The sequence below is a fragment of the Muntiacus reevesi genome, chromosome 5, assembly GCF_963930625.1.
Source record: "Muntiacus reevesi chromosome 5, mMunRee1.1, whole genome shotgun sequence".
Taxonomy (NCBI): domain Eukaryota; kingdom Metazoa; phylum Chordata; class Mammalia; order Artiodactyla; family Cervidae; genus Muntiacus; species Muntiacus reevesi.
This window is the reverse complement of record NC_089253.1, coordinates 70,699,619-70,720,531: the sequence shown is the minus strand read 5'-3', so window position 1 is coordinate 70,720,531 and position 20,913 is coordinate 70,699,619. Positions and strand designations below refer to the sequence as shown.

Genomic DNA, 20,913 nt, shown 5'->3' with positions numbered 1-20,913 from the left:
CATGGGGCTGGAAGTGCGTTGTGTGCAGGAAAAACAGTGAGAACTGGCCCAAGTGAGGCCAGCCTGTGAGTAGGAGCCAGATTGTGAAGGCCTAGGATACTGTGCACAGGAACGTTTATTTTTCTCATCACCATGTTGAGAGTCCTTAAAAGATTCTGAACAAGAAAATGGTACTATCACATAGCCTGTTGGAAAAATCAGTTGAAACTGTCAAGACGAGAAACTAAGTGTAGTAAGGAAGCTGTGATAATCTCAGTAAGAAGTGATGGGCTTCTGAACTAAGAGTAGAAATGGGGGTAGAAAAGAAGGAAGTGTTATTTTAAAATATATTCCTATTTTTTCTGTTTAATAATATGTGCTTATTAGATTTTTCAAATAGCACATAAAATATAAAGGAAGAAAAAATAAGATAAAATGAGGTTTTTGCTGAGAAACTACTTATAGAGTCATATATAGGAGAACCACATGGGATAGTCCAGTGTCTTAGGGCTCATTAGCAGTCGACTGTTAGCTGTTCCTAGGCCTAAATTCTGCTCCTTCGAAATAATGAGTAGAATCAGCACCTTAAGAGCAGGGTGGTTTTTGGCCAATGGTCCCAAGGAAGTATGTATCCTGACTTCATTTTCTTTTCTGTCTTTGACCTCCTGGTGGGGCTTCCCATTGTCTGAATCCAGCTCAAAATCTGGGTCCATAACATACACACACTGGGAGGGAGAGAAGGAAGGAGTGTGAAGCCAGAGGGGCAAACTGAAGATAACTGACACAGAGCATCTTTGTTTATTGTTGCATTTCTTGTATGGAATACAGACAGACCTTATTTTATTGCACTTGGAAGATACTACATTTTTCACAGATTGTAGGTTTGTGGCAACCTTTGTCAAGCAAATCTCTGGGTGCTATTTTTCCAAAAGCATTTGCTCATTTCATGTCTCTGTGTCATATTTTGGTAACTCTTGAAATGTTTCAACTCCTCTACCAGCGACAAGATTAGGAGTCACTGAAGGCTGAGATGATGGTTAGCAATTTTTAGCAATGAAGTATTTTTAAATTAAGGTACGTTCATTGTTTTTTTAAGACACCATACTATTGTACTCTTAACAGGCTACAGTATAGTATAAACATATTTTTATTTGCGTTGGGAAACCAAAATATTTGTTGACTCACTTTGCTGTGATACTTACTTTCTTTTGATGGTCTGGAATTGAACCTGCAATATTTCCGAGGTCTGCCTATGATCTGTAATAAGCACCTTGTTGGTAGACATTCCATTTATCTTTACTTTTTGTGAACACAGAAATGTTGCAAAACTCCAAAGTGTTGAGTTCAGTTCAGGGTGACTTCCTTGTTCTGTTAATTAAACTTTGGAACATTAAAACAGGCTAGGAGAAATGATTGGATAGAAAATTTTATTCTATTCATTTATCTCCCAGCCTACAAAATGGAAAAATAAAAAAGAGGGGGCATGCCATGAGCTTTATTCCATGTACATGTTTATGTAAAGGTCTGATTAACTCATTCAACAAAGAAATGAATGAATACCTGTTGTGTCCCAGGCACTAGTTTTGGTGCTAGAAATACAAGGCAGACAGGACCCCTGCCCTGACGAAGCTTAGGTTCTGGTGATGGGGAGACAAAAAAGAAACTATTAAACCAAAAGAATAAATGGGGTAATAACAAAATGTTAGTGAGCGTCATGAAAATAAGCAGAGGGTTATGACAGAAGTAAAAGAACGAGGGGACTAGGTACACGGGTGAGCACAGGCCTCTCCTGAGACACGAAGGATGGGAAGCGGCCACTATGTGAACGAAGGATAAGCGTTCTGGGAGAGAAAGCAGCAGAGACAGAGGCCTGGTCTAGAGGGGCGAGGGGATGGCGTGCAGTCGAAACCTGAAGGGTTAAAGAAACGGAAAGGAAGTACTCGTGCCTTGATTGTAACGTGAGGAAGAGGGACCAGGTAAGGTTGGAGATATGGACCGAGGTCAGATCACGTAGCTGTGAGGAGTTCGGGTTTTATTCTGAGCACAGCGAATGCCATTGATGGATTCTAAGTATGGGATATTTAAAAATATCCCTCTGACTGCTCTTCAGGGAGAAGCTTGTGGAATGAAAAATGAAAGCAAGGAAACCAGCAAAGAGTTTGTTGGAACAAGAGAGGATGAGGATTTTGTCTCAGGAAGAGGCAGTGGTGCTAGAAAGTAGACAGATTGGAGATGTAGTTGGCACTTTCCAAGGGATGGATATTAGAAAAGAGAGAAAGGGTCAGAGATTTCTTAGTTTTTAAGTGTGAACAACTGGGTGAATGTTCAGGCTGTGGCTGAAAAGAGGATAGGAGAAGGAAGCGGTAGGAGTGAACGAGCGGAGAGTTGTGGTTTTTACAGGTTAACTTCTGACACAGACTTCCAAATGGAGATGCCAGGTAGACAGATACATGAGTCTAAAGGTCAGGAAAGAAGTCCAGATTATCAGTAGAAATTTGGGAGGGAATGGTTAACTGTGGAATGCGTCACAGAATTCACGAAAGGAGATTTAACAACATTCATTGATTCTTAGAAGTATAAGTGGAATGGTGAGAAGGAAAGCCGCATCAGAGTACATTTAAGAGTAAATATTTCCACTCCCTACTTTCAAAACTCAGAAACACAAGAACAAGAAATCAGCTCACAGCATCTCCATTTTGACTCCAGTCCTGACTTCACTAAACTTCTTACTCATTTTCCAGCTCCTGGTGAACACTTACCCCTGGGTATCCGAACTTAACATATCCCAAACTGAATTCTTGACTTCTCCCATCAAACTTAGTCCTCCTCTGTCCTCTGTCGTCTTCTCTTGCTTGCACCAAAAGCTTTGAGTCATCCTGATTCTCCTCTTTTTCTCACACTCCTCATCCAGTGCACCTTTGTCTCAGCCACCCTCACAGTAAATCCGGAGTCTGACCACATCTCCTCTCCATCATTGTCAGCATAGTAGGCCACTCTACCGTTGTCTCTTGCCTGAACTACTGAGGAAGTGCAAATCCTAACTGGTCTTTCTGCTGCCTTTCTTCTTTTCCTAAAATGTCTTTACCCAGTAGCAGCTAACATGATCCTTGTGAAATATAAGTCATATTTTTGCCACTTCTCTGCTCACAACCTTGCAGTGGCTTCCCATCTTATTCCTCATAAAACCCGAAGGCCTTATATCTCCTGCAGAACTGCCCTTCCTCACCCCTGTGTGCCCCCACGCTGATCTACTCACTGCCCCTCCGCCACACCAAGCGTCCTCCCACTTCGGAGCCTGGGTAGTTGCCCCTTCTGCCTGGAGTTTTACCCAGCCAGTCGCATGGCTCTCTCCCTCACTTCGAACAGGTATCTGTTCAAATGCCCTTGTATCAAAGGGACCTTCTTTAGCCAGTATACAGGCCTTGAAAATTATCCAGTGACTTTAACCTTCCAGAAGTTTATGTTAAGAACTGTAAGGTGTAAAAAGAATTCATTTGAATCAGTTCTAATGAGATGGATGAAACTGGAGCCTATTATACAGAGTGAAGTAAGCCAGAAAGATAAAGACCAATACAGTATACTAACACATATATATGGAATTTAGAAAGATGGTAACAATAACCCTATATGCAGAACAGAAAAACAGACACAGATGTACAGAACAGACTTTTGGACTCTGCAGGAGAAGGCAAGGGTGGGATGTTTAGAGAGAACAGCATCAGAACATGTATATTATCTAGGGTGAAACATATCACCAGCCCAGGCTGGATGCATGAGACAAGTGCTCGGGCCTGGTGCACTGGGAAGACCCAGAGGGATCGGGTGGAGAGGGAGGTGGGAGGGGGGATCGGGATGGGGAATACATGTAAACCCACGGCTGATTCATGTCAATGTATGACAAAACCCACTACAATATTGTAAAGTAATTAGCCTCCAACTAATAAAAATAAATGGGGAAAAAAAAAAAAGAACTGAATGGTGTTTCACAGTGTGGAAAGGCCTCAGATGTCAGGGAAAACCCTAAAAGACAAGGTAGTAACAAATTCAGAAGGGAAAAAAAATTTATATCTAAGGCAATGTAATTACAGTAGGCAGCTTGTGTCAGCAGTAATACTTAGAGTTCTTTATCGTGAGAAAGGTGAATGTGAATTTAATTTAAAAATTGAGATATGGTTATACTGGAAGAATATGGAGAGAAAAAGGACTGTAAGTTATATTTTCATTTACCTTAAATTAGTGAAAAATAATGCTAAAATTGGTGACTCAAAAAACAAAGTCACACACCTATAGTGTGTAGAGTATGAAGAGAAAGCATTTTAAAACTTAAAATTTCAATTTATATGTGATACCATTCAGCCTTTGATTTTGTGCTGGTACAGTCAGCATATTTAATCATGTCATAAAAACACTTTGTATATTGAATCATGAATTCATTTATAAACAGGACAGGCATTCTAATCTTTCAGAATAGGTCAGCTTTTGTAAGGATTAAAATTTGATGACTTTAAATCCTCAGTCCAGTAAGAGGTTTGCTTATGAACACCTGAAAAGCATTTCCTTTCCCAGGACTCTCTTTCAGGAGCAATGCATCCGTAATAGAGGCAGTATATACATATGAAAATGAAAATAACTCCTGTTCCATTCTGTAGTATGTTTGTGTTCAGAACTGACTGTCTTTATGTACCAGGAGTACCTGAGTTGGAAGACTTCGCCTGAGACGAAATCTAGCAGCAGATCTTTACTTTCTAAACCTCTAAGCTCTCTTGCCCCATCCTTCTCTCTCTGCCACCCAGGTGAATTTAAATGATGCTGGCTTTTCCTCCTCGCCACTGTCTGCTTTTACTCTTAGCACCTTGGGGAAATCAGCAGTAACTCTTCATTATAGAAGGCTGGGGGTTTCTGGACTACAAAGTAGATGTTTGAAAGGGTTTGTTTTCACTGTGTAGGAAAGGATATGGGAGCAGAGATGCTCTACTACCTTTCTGGTGAGGATGTAAGGCAGCACTGCCTCTATGGAATGCCATGTCACAGTACTTAACAAAATTGTTTAAAAATGTAGATCCCCTTTTGAGCCTGCACTTCTGTTTATGAGGATTTGCCATACAGATGAACTTGTATGTATGTATGCGAAGATCTGTCAAGGACGCATATCGCAGCATTATTTGTAGTGGTAAAAGGTGAGAACCAACTCAGATGTCCATCAGAAGGTCAGATCAATTATGGCATGACCACACAGTGGAATACTCTGAGTGACTGCCAAGAATGAGCATGTCTCCTTGATATTTTATTAAATTTAAAGAACAAGGCACACATCAGTTGATTTGGTGTGCTGTCATTTATGTACCTATAACATTTCTGGAAAGCAACATAAAATATTTCAGTTGTTACCTCAAAAAAGTAAACTTATACCTGGAGATATTGGTAGACTCTATATTTCTTGTACCATTTGAAGTTTTTATCTGTTTAAAAAATTAATATTTAAATTGTTTTGTATATTTTATTGCTTAGAGGAATTGTAGATGGCAGTTTTAATATCTTATGGATGTTTTATAGCATTGATCTTGTAGCTTTTAAAAATGACTTTCATCTATTAAATGAAACTCAGCAGTTAGTGTTTTAGAATGGAGTTGAAATAAAAATCTAGTAATCTAAAATGACACTGTCATTTCACTGCATTAAAATCACATATTGTTGTTGTTTTGTCATTAGGTATTATGACTCTGTCCCCTTTTGATCAAATGAAGACTGCCTCAAACATAGGTGGATATAATGCAGCAATTAAAAACAGCCCACCAGCCATGTCTCAGTATATCACTGTAGGGTCCAGTCCATTTACAGGCTTCTTCTATGCTTTAGAGGTAAGTGTTTCATCATTAATCTTGATTTTCAACATGTATACAAATTGGATATGGTAATAGCCTTCAGAGTGTCCTTTTCCCTGGTGGCTCAGATGGTAAAGCGTCTGCCTGCAATGTGGGAGACCGGGATCGATCCCTGGGTTGGGAAGATCCCCTGAAGAAGGAAATGGTAACCCACTCCACTACTCTTGCCTGGAAAATTCCATGGACGGAGAAGCCTGGTAGGCTACAGTCCATGGTGTCGCAGAGTCGGACACGACTGAGCGACTTCACTCACTTTCACAATAGCCTTAAAAAGATTAAGTGGTTTACATTTGTAAATTTCAATATAAGCTGAAATTAGTTTCAACTCACTTTCTTCTAAATTCTTTAGATTAACTGGAAAGGTACTCAAGTCAATGTAAAATAAGCAGCCTTCTTTGTTTCTGATGCCCCGAATTCTTAGTTGTCTTGAAATATTGGTGCAGTAGTCAGAAGCTTAGAGTTGTTAGTGATGTCGGCCCACAAGGAAGTTGAGTAAATGAGGAATTGTAAAGATAGAATGAGCTGCCAACTATGGCTGATGGAGTGGTAAAAACTGCTCCCTAAAATTGGGGAGATTCAGGTATTAGACTTGGCAGCTCTGATTTCTCACATAAAAAGCGCCCTTCTCAGAAATGTCCAAACCATCTTTTTACTTTAACAAAAATATATTTTAAAAAAGAGGTGGGGGGGAATAAATTAGGAGTTTGGGATGAATAGATACACACTCCAGTATATAAAATAGGTTAAACAACAAGGATTTACTGTATAGCACAGGGAGCTATATTCAGTATCTTGTAATAATCAGTAATGGAAAAGAATCTGAAATGTGTGTGTGTATATAAAACCAAATCACTTTACTGTATACCTGAAACTAACACAACATTGTAAACCAGCTATACTTAAATTTAAAATAAATTTTGTCAACCCACTCCAGTATTCTTGCCTGGAAAAGTCCATGGACAGAGGAGCCTGGCAGGCTGCAGTCCATGGGGTTACATGACTGGGCATATGTGCACGAGGGTGGAGGGAGATGGGTTGGTAGCAATAAAGTGATAGAACTAAAAATAAAATAAAATAAATTTTGTACAATATGAAGTATTTCTAAATAAAAACTGATTGAAAAAATGTTTTAAAAAGAGGGAAAAGAACTAGTTCTGTATGGATGAGAAATCAATAGCCCTGCTAGAATAAGGCCATATTAATGTCCTAGTTTAGATTTTTTAGTTGACAACAATTTAAAGAGGGAAATCATGGAGATTATCTAAACTATTAGTGATTTTACTTTTAAACTATAGAGTTAAAACTTCTGATTATATTTCTGCCTCCTACCTTTTTAAAGTGCATCTCATTTAGAAAGTGTATTTTGTCTATTTGTCATCTTTCAAATGTTCTGTTTTTCAGGGAAGTACACAACCATTATTATCTCATGTTGCACTCGCAGTGGCAAGTAAACTCACTTCTGCTTTATTTAATGCTGCCAGGTAATGACATCAGTTTAAAAAACTTCCATCTCATTTGGGTGGTCTGCGCATTAAAACACTGGGATCCATGATGTTAGTCTAACCGTTGTTTCCTTTCAGTGGTTGGCTTGGTTGGAAGAGCAAGCATGAAGAAGAAGCTGTCCAGAAGCAAAAACCCAAGGTGGAACCAGCTACCCCATTAGCTGTAAGGCAAGTCCATCATGCTCCTCTTGCATTTTAGTATTTTTAGAATGGACTGTTAAATGTATGCTCTTTCCATGTGCCTAGCTAATTTATTGATTTCTTGAGTCTTTGGAGCTCCTATAAGTCATTAATGTGGGACTAATGTTTTCTCCCAGAATGTAAACTTCATGAGGAGAGTGGTTCCCATCTGTTTTAACAACACTTGTCTCCCCATCGTGTAGTAGAGACTCAGTGTGTGTGTGTGTTGGGTGTGCACTTACAAACACTGTACACTTAGATGTACAGTAGAAATACTGGGTTTTTGATAGCTATTGAACTTCTTTCTATAAAAAGTGTTGTTTTTTTTTTTTTTTTCGAACTTCTATGAAAAGTTTAGCTTATTGATAAGCTGTAGAACCTTAAAAAGGAGTGATTTCTTTTAAAAAAAAAAAAAAAAGTAGAAACAGGATCACATATATTCAGGCATTATGCTTGAATAATGCTGGCTTATGCTTCCTTGCTTGTTCCAGCAGTACTGGGGGATGTTTAGTGGATTTGTCAGATTTTGGGGAGAGAGGGCATGAGTTTTGTTGATTCTGTTTTTAAATCCTTTTTTATTACTCAATATAAAGTACCACCATGAAGGGAAATAAAAACCTCTCCCCTTTTTTAGATGTTCTTCAACTGAAGAGATATAACTAATTATCTATTATTAAAATGTATTGAAGTTTATCTTCTAGAGTGTTTTCCATCTAACATATCACATCCCCAGTCACCCAAGAATGAAGAAATAAGCCAAGTGGCCCTATGCATCACATGGATATACAAAGTCTCTGAGTACTTTGTCTCAGGAAGTTTTTTCAAAATGAGCTATTCTAGTTCTTTCTCAGTACTTCCTTACTTTTATTTTACCCACATTTCTAATAGGATTGATTATAGACCAAGAACAGTGTACAGATAACTCTTTAAAAGAAGGAAAGTTTCTCAGGCAGTTACATTGATATCAGCAGGATATGCTATCTAGAGAAAAAAGAGAAAAGATTAGAAATAAGAAAAAATAGACAAAGATGCCAGTGTAGGAGCAAAGTATTCTAAAATTTAGTTGGTTGTCAGGGTGGTTTTGTATGACATATTGCTTAATCAAGGAAAGATATACTTGTACTTGATACTCTTTGAAAAAACAAGGTTGTGAGTATTCTGTATAAAATATCTCTGAAATAAGACTTAGGTATTATTATATAATAGAAGAAAGTTCCTTTCATATTTTGTATTACAAAATGTCTGGTGTGATTAGTTAATAAATTAACTATTAATCCATACAAAGTTCATATTTATTTATATTAATATAAAATCAGATTCAGTCTGTTTTGTTGCTGTATTTCATTATTCTTTTATTTATTTCTAGATTTGACTTTGAGTTCTGCTTTCTTTTTTCTTTTAAATATCAGATTTGGGCTTCCAGATTCTAGACGCCATGGTGAAAGTATATGTCTGTCTCCATGTAACACACTGGCAGCAGTAACAGATGATTTTGGCAGAGTTGTTTTGTTGGATGTAGCTAGAGGAATTGCAATACGCATGTGGAAAGGTACTTTCTTACAAAAATCCAGGGGAAAAGTTAATTGGCTTTTTACCCCAGTAGCTGAACAGTGCTGTCCTTCTTCAGCTTCTCGATAACAGTGTTTCTTTATGCTTTCTTTCTTTTTTTAATCACAAACTCAGATCATATCAACATTTGACTGGTAGTCCAACTGACACATCTTTTAAGTTTGACTAACTCATAGGTACTTAAAAACTCTTCCTTATGTACTTCTTTTCAGTTTTCACTGACATTGTCAGTTCCTGAATTTAGTTTCTTGCTCCTGCGAGATTCATTCCAGTTTGCACGGCCATGCTTGAATCAAATCTTTCCAAAACTAGAATGCCAGGTTTTTCAGATTTAAGATGGCAAAACCTAGCAAGATTCATTTTTTAAAAATTTGAGTTCCATATCCATGTGCCTGGGTCAGTTCATTTAAGTGTCTTGGTAACATTGTCTGTTAGAAGTTACATTTAGTGACAAACACAGAGCTGTGTACAGGATCAGTATGATATCACATGACATCCTCAGGAACTCAGTCTTATTCCGTGTAGCTTCCCCATGAAGGTTATATCATGGTCCAAATGGCTGCTGAAGCTCCAGGATGCTTACATGCATCCCAGGAAGGAAGCAGGGGACAGAAAGACTACCACCTTAGTCTGCTTTGAAGATATTTTCAGAAGTCTTGCCAAGCTTTTTCTGCAATACATTATTTAGGACTTAGTCGCATGGCAAACCTAACTATAAGGTAGACTTGAAAATATATTTCAACCTGAATAAAATAAATCCCCTTGACTAAGGTGGAAAGGAGAATGCATTGTTTGTAATCATCTTTAATATTAACATGTTAGCAGAGACTATTGGTTAGAAACCACAATTTTGATGCAATCTGGTCTGTTTTTAGCATTGTGAGGAATAATGGATTTGAGGGCATTAAATTTTAACTCTGGACCTGACTGAGGCCACTGTTACCTTCTTGCCAAAGAAATCCTGCAGTGAAAAAAAAAAAAAAAAAGAAATACTGCCGTGTTTACTTGCCACATGTCACATGTTTAAGTGTCTTTAGAAATAGGTTTCAAGATAGCAGATATATCATTTCTCCCTAAAATGGTGCTTGTCTTCTGAAATAACTTCAAGGGTATGTTCTCAGCAAGACTTTTGCAGAATATATACCAATTGGTCCAGATCCATTATGGTGATGCTATGGCTGCCATTGTGGCCTGTCCTTCTGCAGCTGGTACATTCTGTCCTTTTCCTCCCCATTACTGGAAAGAGAGGGATTGGGTTAGGAAGGCATGACAGCAGCATGTTTCTTCTCACAGGCTGGTGCTGTTTCCCATTGCTCATGGGATTCCCATTCCCACGGGCTGGAGCCCATGTCCTCCCCCTGTGTGCCACCAAGGGACCTGAATTGTAGGAAACCAATTTGACCTTCTGTTTTAATTGGATTTTTATTTTAAATCTAAACCTTAAAATCTCTCCAGAATTTTTTAAAAAGAGGGAAGAAGGGATGGAAATGAAATCAAGGAACCTTCCATGATAACTGATTTCTTCTTAAAAAAGAAAGTGTGATCAGAACCAACTGTAGCAAACTGACATTTTAATGAGACTTGGTGATTTAGGATTTGTCATAATTAAAATTTTTTCTGTTTAATATATTTCATAATAAAAGAGAATATACGTTTATTGCTTTTCTTGAGCCCCCCTGACTAAAACATTCCTGCGTGCTTCAGAAGGCTCTGCTAAACCTAGGTTCCATATCTAAGCAGCTTTCCTTTCCTCTGTCTCTAAGGGTATCGAGATGCACAGACTGGTTGGATCCAGATTGTAGAGGACCTCCACGAAAGAGTGCCAGAAAAGGGAGACTTCTCCCCATTTGGAAGTCCTCAGGGTCCAAGTCGAGTGGCTCAGTTCCTTGTGATCTATGCACCACGGAGGGGCATTTTAGAAGTGTGGAGCACACAGCAGGGCCCTCGGGTTGGCGCTTTCAATGTGGGAAAGCACTGCAGGTAAGCTGCAAACCCTAGCCTTTTCCTGGCCTCAAAAAGAAATGCTTTTGTTCAAGTAAAGCTTCTGTTTAAAGCTACTTAATTAGATTGCAAGTTGGTTCAGAAGTAAAATGTCCTTTATTGTGGTTTTTCCCCATGAGTGCCTGCTATGTAATTATGGATTAAGTGTTTAATAACAAAGGAATCTGACTGAAGAGGCTGTGATACACTACTGAATTAAAGTCAGCTTTGGTGCCCCACTTGTCCCCATCCCTGCTTACACTGTGGAGGCTGGAACGGAAAGATTCCTTCCGATTCCCCTGGTGATGATACCGGGTCATGTGAGTGCTTTGTTTGCCACTGTGACATCAGCCTGGTTGTGTTTATGTGATTTTCTAGCACATTTTAACAGGGTAGAACCCTGGCAGTTAGGTTCTATTTTACTTTTTTGTTTTAATATTTATTTGGCAGCCTTGGGTCTTTGTTGTGGCACCCTGGATCTTCATTGCATCACGTGGATCTTTTGTTGCGACATATAAACTCTGTGGCTTTCCATATTGGTTTGTGATTTCTTCAGGCTTCTGTATCCTGGCTATAAAATAATGGGCTTAAATAACATTACCAGTCAGAGTTGGCAGCCCCAGACTTACCAGATCTGCCTGGTTGATCCAGTGTCTGGAAGTGTGAAAACAGTCAATGTTCCTTTCCACTTAGCATTGAGGTAAGTTGTATCATGTGCCAACTTATTAATGTCCCTCTACCGACTTTTCCCAGTCCCTCTTTTTTTCCTATATTAAACCTTTTATTTTGTACTGTAGTTATGGCCGACTAACACTGTTGTGATAGTTTCAGGTGGACAGCAAAGGGGCTCAGCCACACATATACATGTATCCATTCTTCCCCAAATTCCTCTCCCATCCAGACTTTCACACAACACTGAACAGAGTTCTCTATGCTATACAGCAGGTCCTGTTGGTTATTCATTTTAAATATAGCTTTGTTTTATAGCTGTTGTTTTATTTCTCTCTAGACTGAGCCCTATAAAGTTAAATAGAAAGCGGAGAAAAGAAAAAGAAATTTGGGTGTATCAGAATTAGAAGGAAAACAGCTTCACTTTCTTTAAGAATTTGTTGTATTTTTTTGTTGTTGTTTTAGCGATAAGAAGAGTGAACGAGCCAAGGACATGCACTTAGTGAAGAAACTGGGAACCTTACTGAAAGCAAAATGTCCCAATCTTGGTAGGTGCCCTTTAATAAAAATGAAGGATACTGTCATGGCATTTTTAAAGTTAATAGAATATTCTAAATGGAGCAAGCAAAACACTTCAGTGCATTTATGAGCTGTTGTAACTCCATTGTGGAATGAGATGAAGTACAAGTAATCATGTATGGTTTTTATTGGAATTACTCTGAAGGATGAAACATGCCATCTAGGGAGTATTAAAATTTGTAACAATAAAACAGTAATTTCCAAGAGGACTCAGAAATCCTTCAGACTGACTGATAGTGCAAATGCATGTGTTTTTCTTTCAGAATAAAGTTTACCTATCGTAAAAGTGAACCATAGTTTTATTTTGATTAATTTTCTTTCTAGATTTGATTGAAACAGAAATAAAGGAATTAATTCTTGATATTAAATACCCTGCAACCAAAAAACAAGTAAGTGTATATAGTAAAAGATCTTTCCTGCCAAGTAACTGTTACATTCCCTTCTTAATAAAATCTGTATTTTCCTATTTCCTTCCAAAAACATGACAGGCCAAAATCTTCTTTCTGTGTTTTCATGCATGTTCATCCTTTTTTTACATTCCCATGCAAAAGTTTCTGTTGTCTCTTTTGTCTTTCTTCTTTTTTGATTAAGTAATACTGCCATACATGGAAGTACGTGTGTTTTATATACACACGAAAACCCATACATAACATATATTCAAATTAAGTAATAATAATAAGACAAAGCTGTGTATGACCACCCACCTCAGGAAACAGGATGTTACCGGGAACTCTGAAGAGCCCTCCCTGCGTGTCCCTCCTCCTCCCATCCCTTCTCCCATTCCTAAGGTAACCAGTGTTGAGAATTTTGTGTTCCTCTATTGCTTTTCTTTGTAGTTACAGCATTTTTGTATGACTCCTTTAAAACATAGTGATACATTTTCCACTTTTTTGAACTTGAAGTGAGTCGAGTCCTACTCTGTCTCATCTTTGTGACCTGCTTCATTCTCTTACCACTGTGTTTCTGGAAGTTCTCTGCATTGCTGCCTATAGCTGACTTGCGTATATTTGAATTCCACTCTGTGACTGTATTTATTCACTCTGTCCGTGGACATTTACATTGTTCTCAGCTTTTTGCTCTTACCAACAATGATAGTGTGATTATCCTTGTACAGTATTTCCTGGCACACAAATATAAGAGTTTCTCTTGAGTTTACACCTTAGAGTGGAATCTCTAGGGTTTGCAGTTTTGGCTGGTTGATGATGAATTACTTCTCAAAATACTTGTACTAATTTACGTTCTCATTGCTAGTATAGAAGAGGCCCTGTTGCGTCTTAGCCTCTCATGGAATAATCCAGACTTGTTACCTTTTCCAGACTCCTGGTTGTAATATGGTAACTCATTATGTTACTGCCACTCTTCTTAGCCAAATCCCTGCTGTTGCTGCTTGGGTTCTGCCATGGCACGTCAGTCCTCAGGGATGCCTCTGAACTCCGCTTTAATCAGAACAGAGAGCTAATGACTGCAGTCTCACTCAGTTTCCTCGGGGGCATTGATTCCAGGACCCCCTGTGAATACCTAAATCTGAAAGTGCTCAAGTCCCTTTATAAAACTGTGTGAGGTGACAGTTGCTCAGTTGTGTCCGACTCTGTGACCCCCGCCATGGACTATACAGTCTGTGGAATTCTCCAGGCCAGAATACTGGAGTGGGTCACCTTTCCCTTCTCCAGGGGATCTTTCCATCCCAGGGATCGAACCCAGGTCTCCCACGTTGCAGGCAGATTCTTTACCAGCTGAGCCACAAGGGAAGCCCAAGAATACTGGAGTGGGTAGCCTATCCCTTCTTCAGGGGATCTTCACAACCCAGGAATTGAACTGGGGTCTCTTGCATTGCAGGCGGATTCTTTACCAACTGAGCTATCAGGGAAGCCCCATAAAATTGTGTAGTATTTGCATATAACCTACACACATCCTCTTGTATACTTTATATCCTCTCTAGATTACTTGTAATGCCTAACACAGTGTAAGTCCTATGTAAACAGTTGTAAATACAGCGTAAGTGCTGTGTAAATAGTTGCAAGTATGGGACAAATTCACAGTTGCTTTTAGGAACTTTATGGAATTTTTTTCTTTCCGAGTATTTTCAGTCCATGGTTGGTTGAATCCGTGATTGAGGAACCCATGGATACAGAGGGCTGATTATACTTGTTTTCAGGTTATTTCATATGTATTAGTCCTAGCTCCCCAACTTTTTCCTCTTTATCTCTTTTAAGCTCCTTCAAATAGGACCTTACCAAATATGTCATTTTCATAATACACAGCATCTGAAATAGTAGGATGATTTAGTGAATACTGGTTTCTTTCTATCCCTCTTATTCTATTATGGCACTCATTTTCTAAAAGCACTATCGTTTTATTGTAGAACTGACAGGTCCCTGACTTTTAATTGTGTTTTCCACTCCACTGACAGTACTAATTGGTTCTCATTTTCCTTAGGGCGAAGTCTCCATTATTAAAGATTCTTTTGACAGAGTGGGCATGTAGAGAGCAGTTTAAGGCTTCAGTCCTGGAAAGGGAGGGTTAGAACCCACATAATTCTTCTCATTTTAATATCATCTTTTTTACATCATAGAACAATAAAATCAGGAAATTTTAGAACAGTGCAAAATGTTTCCTTAATTTTTTTAATACTACTGAATTTCGTATGAAGCTATGAATTTTATAAAAACTACTAAACAACCTGATAGTGAAATTTGTGTATTGTTTTACAGCAGTTAAGGGAGGAAAGAAACCAGTTTAGACTTTGAAGATGGAATAATATTAGTGAGGCAGTGAGCTGCTAACTTGTGTGATAGTAGACACAACAGAGGCAGATGACATTTTCCTAGGTGGCCTTTTCGGTCACTTTCTTTTTTAAAAAGTTTTCTTCATTTATTTGGCTGCTCTGGGTCTTAGCTGCAGCACGTAGGATGTCCGTTTCAGCGTTCGGGGTCTTTCGTTGTGGTGCACAGGCTCTGGTTGTGGCACGCAGGCTCAGCAGTTCTTGTGCTCAGACTTAGTTGCCCTGCAGCTGTTCTTTGACTGGGGATCAAACCTGTGTTTCCTGCATTGAAAGGCGGATTCCTAACCAGTGGACCACCTGGGAAGTCCCTGGGTCACTTTCTTTATATTCTCCATGCATCTGCCTCATGCTAGGCCGGATCAGCCTCCAGAGCTGCCCTCTGCACCTGTTTCTTCTCCACTGACACACCGAGTTGTTGTTGCATGAAGTCTGATATTTGTCTCATGCCATATCCATAGCCTACCTTTTACACTGTTTAATCTCATAATTCAAAATTCAGTCTAACATGCTGATAGGAAAGGACAAGTGTGAACTTTTAAGTGCTGTGTGTAACCCACTAGTGATTCTGATGTTTGCTTTTTTAGGCGTGAAGTAATGATGAAGATTCTTAAAGAACTACTAGTGGGCAGGAAGAGAGTAGGCGTGGAGAGGTGGGAAATATATTCTTCTAGACTGGCCTGTGGATGCAGCCAGCCATGCTCAAGCACAGTATCATAGCAGTGATTAAGTTGTTGTCAGCTTTTATTAGTGGCGTGACAATGGCAATGTCTGCTTTTCATTTATGCATATATACTACAAACTTACTGAAACTCTTACTGGTTAATAACTTCATCTCTGTCTCAGCCATCCTGTTGAACATCAGTTGCCTTCCAAGTTGTTTCATTGTCAGTCTGGACTTTCTGTCATGGTACCATATTTGGCATGACATGAAATTGATTACATATTACTTATGATTCCACTTTAGCTATGAGATAAGTAGTACAACATGTTAAAAATGGAGTTTCCCTTTGAAACTTGGGGCAGTGAAATTTAAAAACCAAGATCTTTGCCTTGTCATTACAAAAATTGTTCCTTATCTTTCTTCTAGGCAATTTCCCTGGTCGCTTAGACAGTAAAAGCATCTGCTTGCAATGTGGGAGACCCGGGTTCGATCCCTGGGTTAGGAAGATCCCCTGGAGAAGGCAATGGCAACCCACTCCAGTACTCTTGCCTGGAAAATCCCATGGATGAAGGAGCCTGGTAGGCTACAGTCCATGGGATCTCAAAGAGTCAGACACGACTGAGCACACTTTCTTTTTTTTCTTTTTCTTCTAGGCTTTGGAAAGCATTTTGGCAAGCGAACGTTTACCATTTTCCTGCCTTAAAAACATCACTCAGACATTAATGGACACTTTAAAAAATCAAGGTAATAGGGTTTGTTTATGGTCTCACCTCAAATTTTATAACTCCGATCATAGAAAGTATTAGCTGTTTATGATTCCATCATGTTACCTTGTTGTGGTAATATGTACAAGAAACAGTGTACAAGAAGGAAGAAAGCTTAGTTCATGCCTTGATCATTGGAGGCTTTTTAAATTCCCTGTTCAGTGCATGCTGCTGATCTTTCTCTGAGTATGTTGACTCTGTTTCTTACTCTAAATATTTTTCATTTGAATCCATCTGTTATGAGGAAAGATAGAATGATGGAAAGTGACTATTGTGATAATAGTTGTAAAGCGTTTTGAAAGCCATTGGCATGTGGGGACAAGATAGCTGGTGGTAAGCAAAAAAAACAACCAGGCTGTCTTGCTGCCATTGTATTTTAACTCTCAGCAATGTTGTTTTGACTATGATAATGATTTTTTTTCTAAATTCTATGCTTTGATTAATGTTTTGTCAGTGTATGGAATCTGTATTTTTTTCATCCATTTCCCTCATGAATAGAACTAGGGCTTCCAGAATCGCAGACTATGATTACATGACCAATTCAGATGTTTTTTTTGCTACTCAGAATACATTTGTCTGGAAAAGAGTTACATCTCTAACTGTGGGGTTGTAACTCCATATTCTATCTGGCTGAGCTGGAAAAATTTATTCTGAATTCCTAACATCAATTAAAAATGTAGTGTTTGGTATACTGACTTCATCTAGTTGTGACTTTTTGCTTGTTGTGTGAATTATATGAAGCATACATTTATTTTTTGTGGACCGTTTTTAAAGTCTTTATTGAATTTGTTACAATACTATTTCTGTGTTATGTTTTGGGGTTTGGTTTTTTTTTTGGCCACAAGGCCCGTAGGATCTTAGCTCCTTGACCAAAAATCAAACCCCTACCCCCTGCGTTGGAAGGCAGAATCCCAACCCCTGAACTCCCAGGAGGTTTCATATTTAAGCCAACCTAGCGTGGTTTGATAGATCAAGCATAATATGCTGTTTCAGGGGACTTCCTTGGTGGTTCAGTGGTGGTCCAGACGCTACTTCCACTGCAGGGGGCACTGGTTCAATTCCCTGGTAGAGGAACTAAGATGCCACATGCTGCATGGTATGACCGAAAAATAAATAAATAATACACTGTTACAGGACAGTAAGCATCCTAATTTTGAATTTTTTCTTAAACACATCTAAAGTTGACTTTTAGCAAATAGAAAGCTTCCTTAGTGCATACAACATGTTAGAAATGCCTCTTTTTAAAAGTATAGTATACTTCTAAAATCTCCCTATCCCCCTAAGGATTTTTTTAAAATGTCAAAAAGTTTATTAAACTTTGTCTTGCACTGGGCTGGGAGTAAGCCAAACACCATTGTCGGAGTTCTATACCATCACTAGCTTCAAGTTCTACCCACAAATGAGAGGCCTAAAAATGACAAGTACTGAGTATGCTAAATTTTATTGTGGCTATAAGAACATAGACAATCTTCCATGTTACCATATCTCTTTTAACAGAGTCTTGCTGTTTTCAGTGTCTGCCTTTATCATACAGGAATGTATTACACAGAGAGTGGGTACTTTTCCAGCGTTAATCTTGACAGGAAACCTGACTGATGCAGGTGGAATTCTACTTTTGGTCTCTTTCTCAGCCTCTCTTGAGGATACATGTATTACAATCCAGTTTCTGGTTGAATTATAGTATCTTTGACCACAGTGATAAGAAGAGCCAGGCAGCTTTCCAATTGTCTTTTCTCAGGGCATGAGAATAATAGACAACATTTGAGTTATGGGGTCAGGGGAGGATATTTTCAAGCCTGTTTCCAAAATATTTATTTAAATTTAAGTACTAGACTAAAATATCTCTTCTGTTTTCTTTCTTTCTTTTTCTCGTTCCCTCCCACTATTAGAGCACCTTCATTTAAAAATTCAGACACTTTGCATGATAGAAAAATTATTTTTGACTTCTTAATCTGTTATATTGAAAGCATAGCAATATTCTAAAATGGACATCAAGAAATTATGTAAAATTAAGAGGTTTTTTTTATCAGTCTGTTAAGTATATCTCATTAATGTATTTTTTCTTCTGCCCTGTAGAGCTTGAGTCTGTTGATGAAGGACTGCTACAGTTTTGTGCCAATAAATTGAAATTGCTCCATCTTTATGAGTCTGTTAGTCAATTAAATTCCACTGATTTTCATTCAGATACACCGTTCTCTGATAATGTGAGTAATCCCATTACTCATTATACAAAATTATCTCTGGTTGTTTTTTATTTTTTAATTGATAGTAAAGAAGTACAAATATTAAGAGTTTTTTTTTTTTTAATGTGTAAAGGTTTATTTTCTTTACAAGACCCCCTGCTGGCTTTCTGTGTCTTGCTCCTAAATTTATGTTATTTAGGCTTGAATATTGAACTTGTTATTAATCCATTATCAGTACCTAGAAGCACTTGGTTTTCCCTAACTTATTTTAAAAAATTGCTTCTTACAACTTCTTTTCCACAGGGTTTGCTAATCAAAAATATGCAATGAACAGAAGTAGCAAATTTTCTATTTATTTTAAAGAAAATGATTCTAACAAGCAGAAGAGACCAGCTTTTCTGTGTTGTTCTTAGTAAACTGATACTGCTCTGTTATTTACTACATAATAGAATACGTTTTTAAGATAGTCCATCTTACATCAGAGTGTTTAAAGTAATTGTAGAAAATTTCTTTGGTTTTATTCTTCAAAATGTAAAAAAGTGATAGGACCTTGTAATCTTTATTATAGTGCAAGTGCAATATTGCTCATTTCTAGGAGAGTATACAAAATTCCTACTTTCTCTGCAGAGAAATAGAATTTCTCTTGATAGAGAACAGAGAGAAGTATTGTTCTCTCTTCCTTCAACCACTATGTGACCGTGGGCAGATTGGTGGCTTCAGGGTCTCATGTCTTTTACTTATCTAAAGGAAAATCATTAAAGTGACTTCAGTGATTTGTCAAGTCACTGGTAACGCTTTTAAAAAACATATTTGGTACATCTGAAAGCTCATTGAGTTTTAAAACAGATACCTATTATTGTAAATACATGTATAGAAGTAAACAGAAATTTTAAACAAAAATGAGAAGTGGCAAATACTGAAAATATTTCCTCTCAGTATTGAAAATAGCCTACACATTCTAACATTTTTTTTTAATCTTTGGTAATATAGATGAGTTTTATAAAGTATTTTAACGATCTCTTCGTAATACTATTCTGTGAATGCCATGATAAATGACAAGGCCATTTTTCAGGAGATTTTGTTCTGCCATTACTTCTCCAATAGTGAAAAATACTTTCAAGCAACAGAAAAGTTCAGGTTGATTAAGTTGTATCTATAGGGTGCCTGGGTTGGAAAGATCCCCTGGAGAAGGGAATGGCTACCCACTCCAGTATTCTTGCCTGGAGAATTCCATGGACAGAGGAACCTGGTGGGCAGCAGTCCATGAGGTCTCAAAGAGGCGGACACGACTGAGCAACTAAACTGCCACCACCATCAGTAGTGGTATCAGAAGATGTTTCTGCACATCTGATGTAAAGACAGTTTGAGAGGCTGGCAGGTTGTGTCTGTTACATTTTAATCTCTATAATCCTGAGAGCCATATAGAGAATTTATATGTAGATACTATATGTAGATACTGTTGCCCACTGCTCTTATTTTATAGTGTTTGTGCTGCTTATTAAAACAAGTATTAAATATCTGGTAGTTCTTTAGGTTCCTCAGAATTACAAGAGTTGGCAGTTAACAGCCACTTACATTTTTTTCTGATTAAGCAATAATATATGTTTATTAAAATTCAGACATTTTAGAAGGGTATTGAATAATCTCAAGAAACTTTCTGAGAATGATACTTTCAGTAATATGTAGTGTTTCAAGATTATTTTATATTTAAGTAATATCCTACTCATCAACTGAGAGTAAAATTTTCAGCAGAGCACACCATAGGTATCACATTAATTAAGAAGTCATTTTTTGCTTATAGTCTTGGATTTTGTTTCAGGTGATAATGACAGATATGGCAGATAATGACAGATAATTGACACATAATGAAGTCATAGAAAGAGACATGGTCTATTGATAACTTTTCTTTCCTCACTAAATTTAAGGACTTGGCTGTGTTACTAAGGCTGGATGAAAAAGAACTCCTTAAGCTCCAGGCCTTGTTAGAGAAGTATAAGCAAGAGAACAGCAGGACTGCTGTCCGATTTTCTGATGATAAGGATGGTGTGTTACCTGTGAAAACATTCCTGGAATATTTAGAATATGAGAAAGATGTGGTCAACATAAAGAAGACAAGTGAAGAGGAATATGTGGCTTTAGGTAGGTAGAATGATAAACTAACTACTTTCTGAATCCCCCCTCTT

At 38.0% G+C, this 20,913-nt stretch overlaps 1 protein-coding gene and 1 non-coding gene across 3 annotated transcripts in view; both read left to right on the top strand.

The window, feature by feature from the left end:
- The window catches only part of RAB3GAP2 (RAB3 GTPase activating non-catalytic protein subunit 2), a 103,813-nt gene that overhangs the window by 50,183 nt on the left and 32,717 nt on the right, over nucleotides 1-20,913 (top strand). For both annotated transcript variants that reach the window (XM_065938357.1, XM_065938356.1), the window contains exons 10-20: nucleotides 5,689-5,837; nucleotides 7,263-7,342; nucleotides 7,442-7,531; nucleotides 8,953-9,092; nucleotides 10,876-11,092; nucleotides 11,649-11,792; nucleotides 12,227-12,309; nucleotides 12,665-12,729; nucleotides 16,437-16,527; nucleotides 18,624-18,751; nucleotides 20,656-20,869. In XM_065938357.1, coding sequence (XP_065794429.1) covers nucleotides 5,689-5,837; nucleotides 7,263-7,342; nucleotides 7,442-7,531; nucleotides 8,953-9,092; nucleotides 10,876-11,092; nucleotides 11,649-11,792; nucleotides 12,227-12,309; nucleotides 12,665-12,729; nucleotides 16,437-16,527; nucleotides 18,624-18,751; nucleotides 20,656-20,869 — 1,401 coding nt within the window. The remainder of the gene's footprint in view (nucleotides 1-5,688; nucleotides 5,838-7,262; nucleotides 7,343-7,441; nucleotides 7,532-8,952; nucleotides 9,093-10,875; nucleotides 11,093-11,648; nucleotides 11,793-12,226; nucleotides 12,310-12,664; nucleotides 12,730-16,436; nucleotides 16,528-18,623; nucleotides 18,752-20,655; nucleotides 20,870-20,913) is intronic.
- Nucleotides 1,308-1,439, top strand: LOC136170125 (small nucleolar RNA SNORA36 family). Its single transcript, XR_010663568.1, has one exon. It is a non-coding gene; the product is annotated as a small nucleolar RNA SNORA36 family (small nucleolar RNA).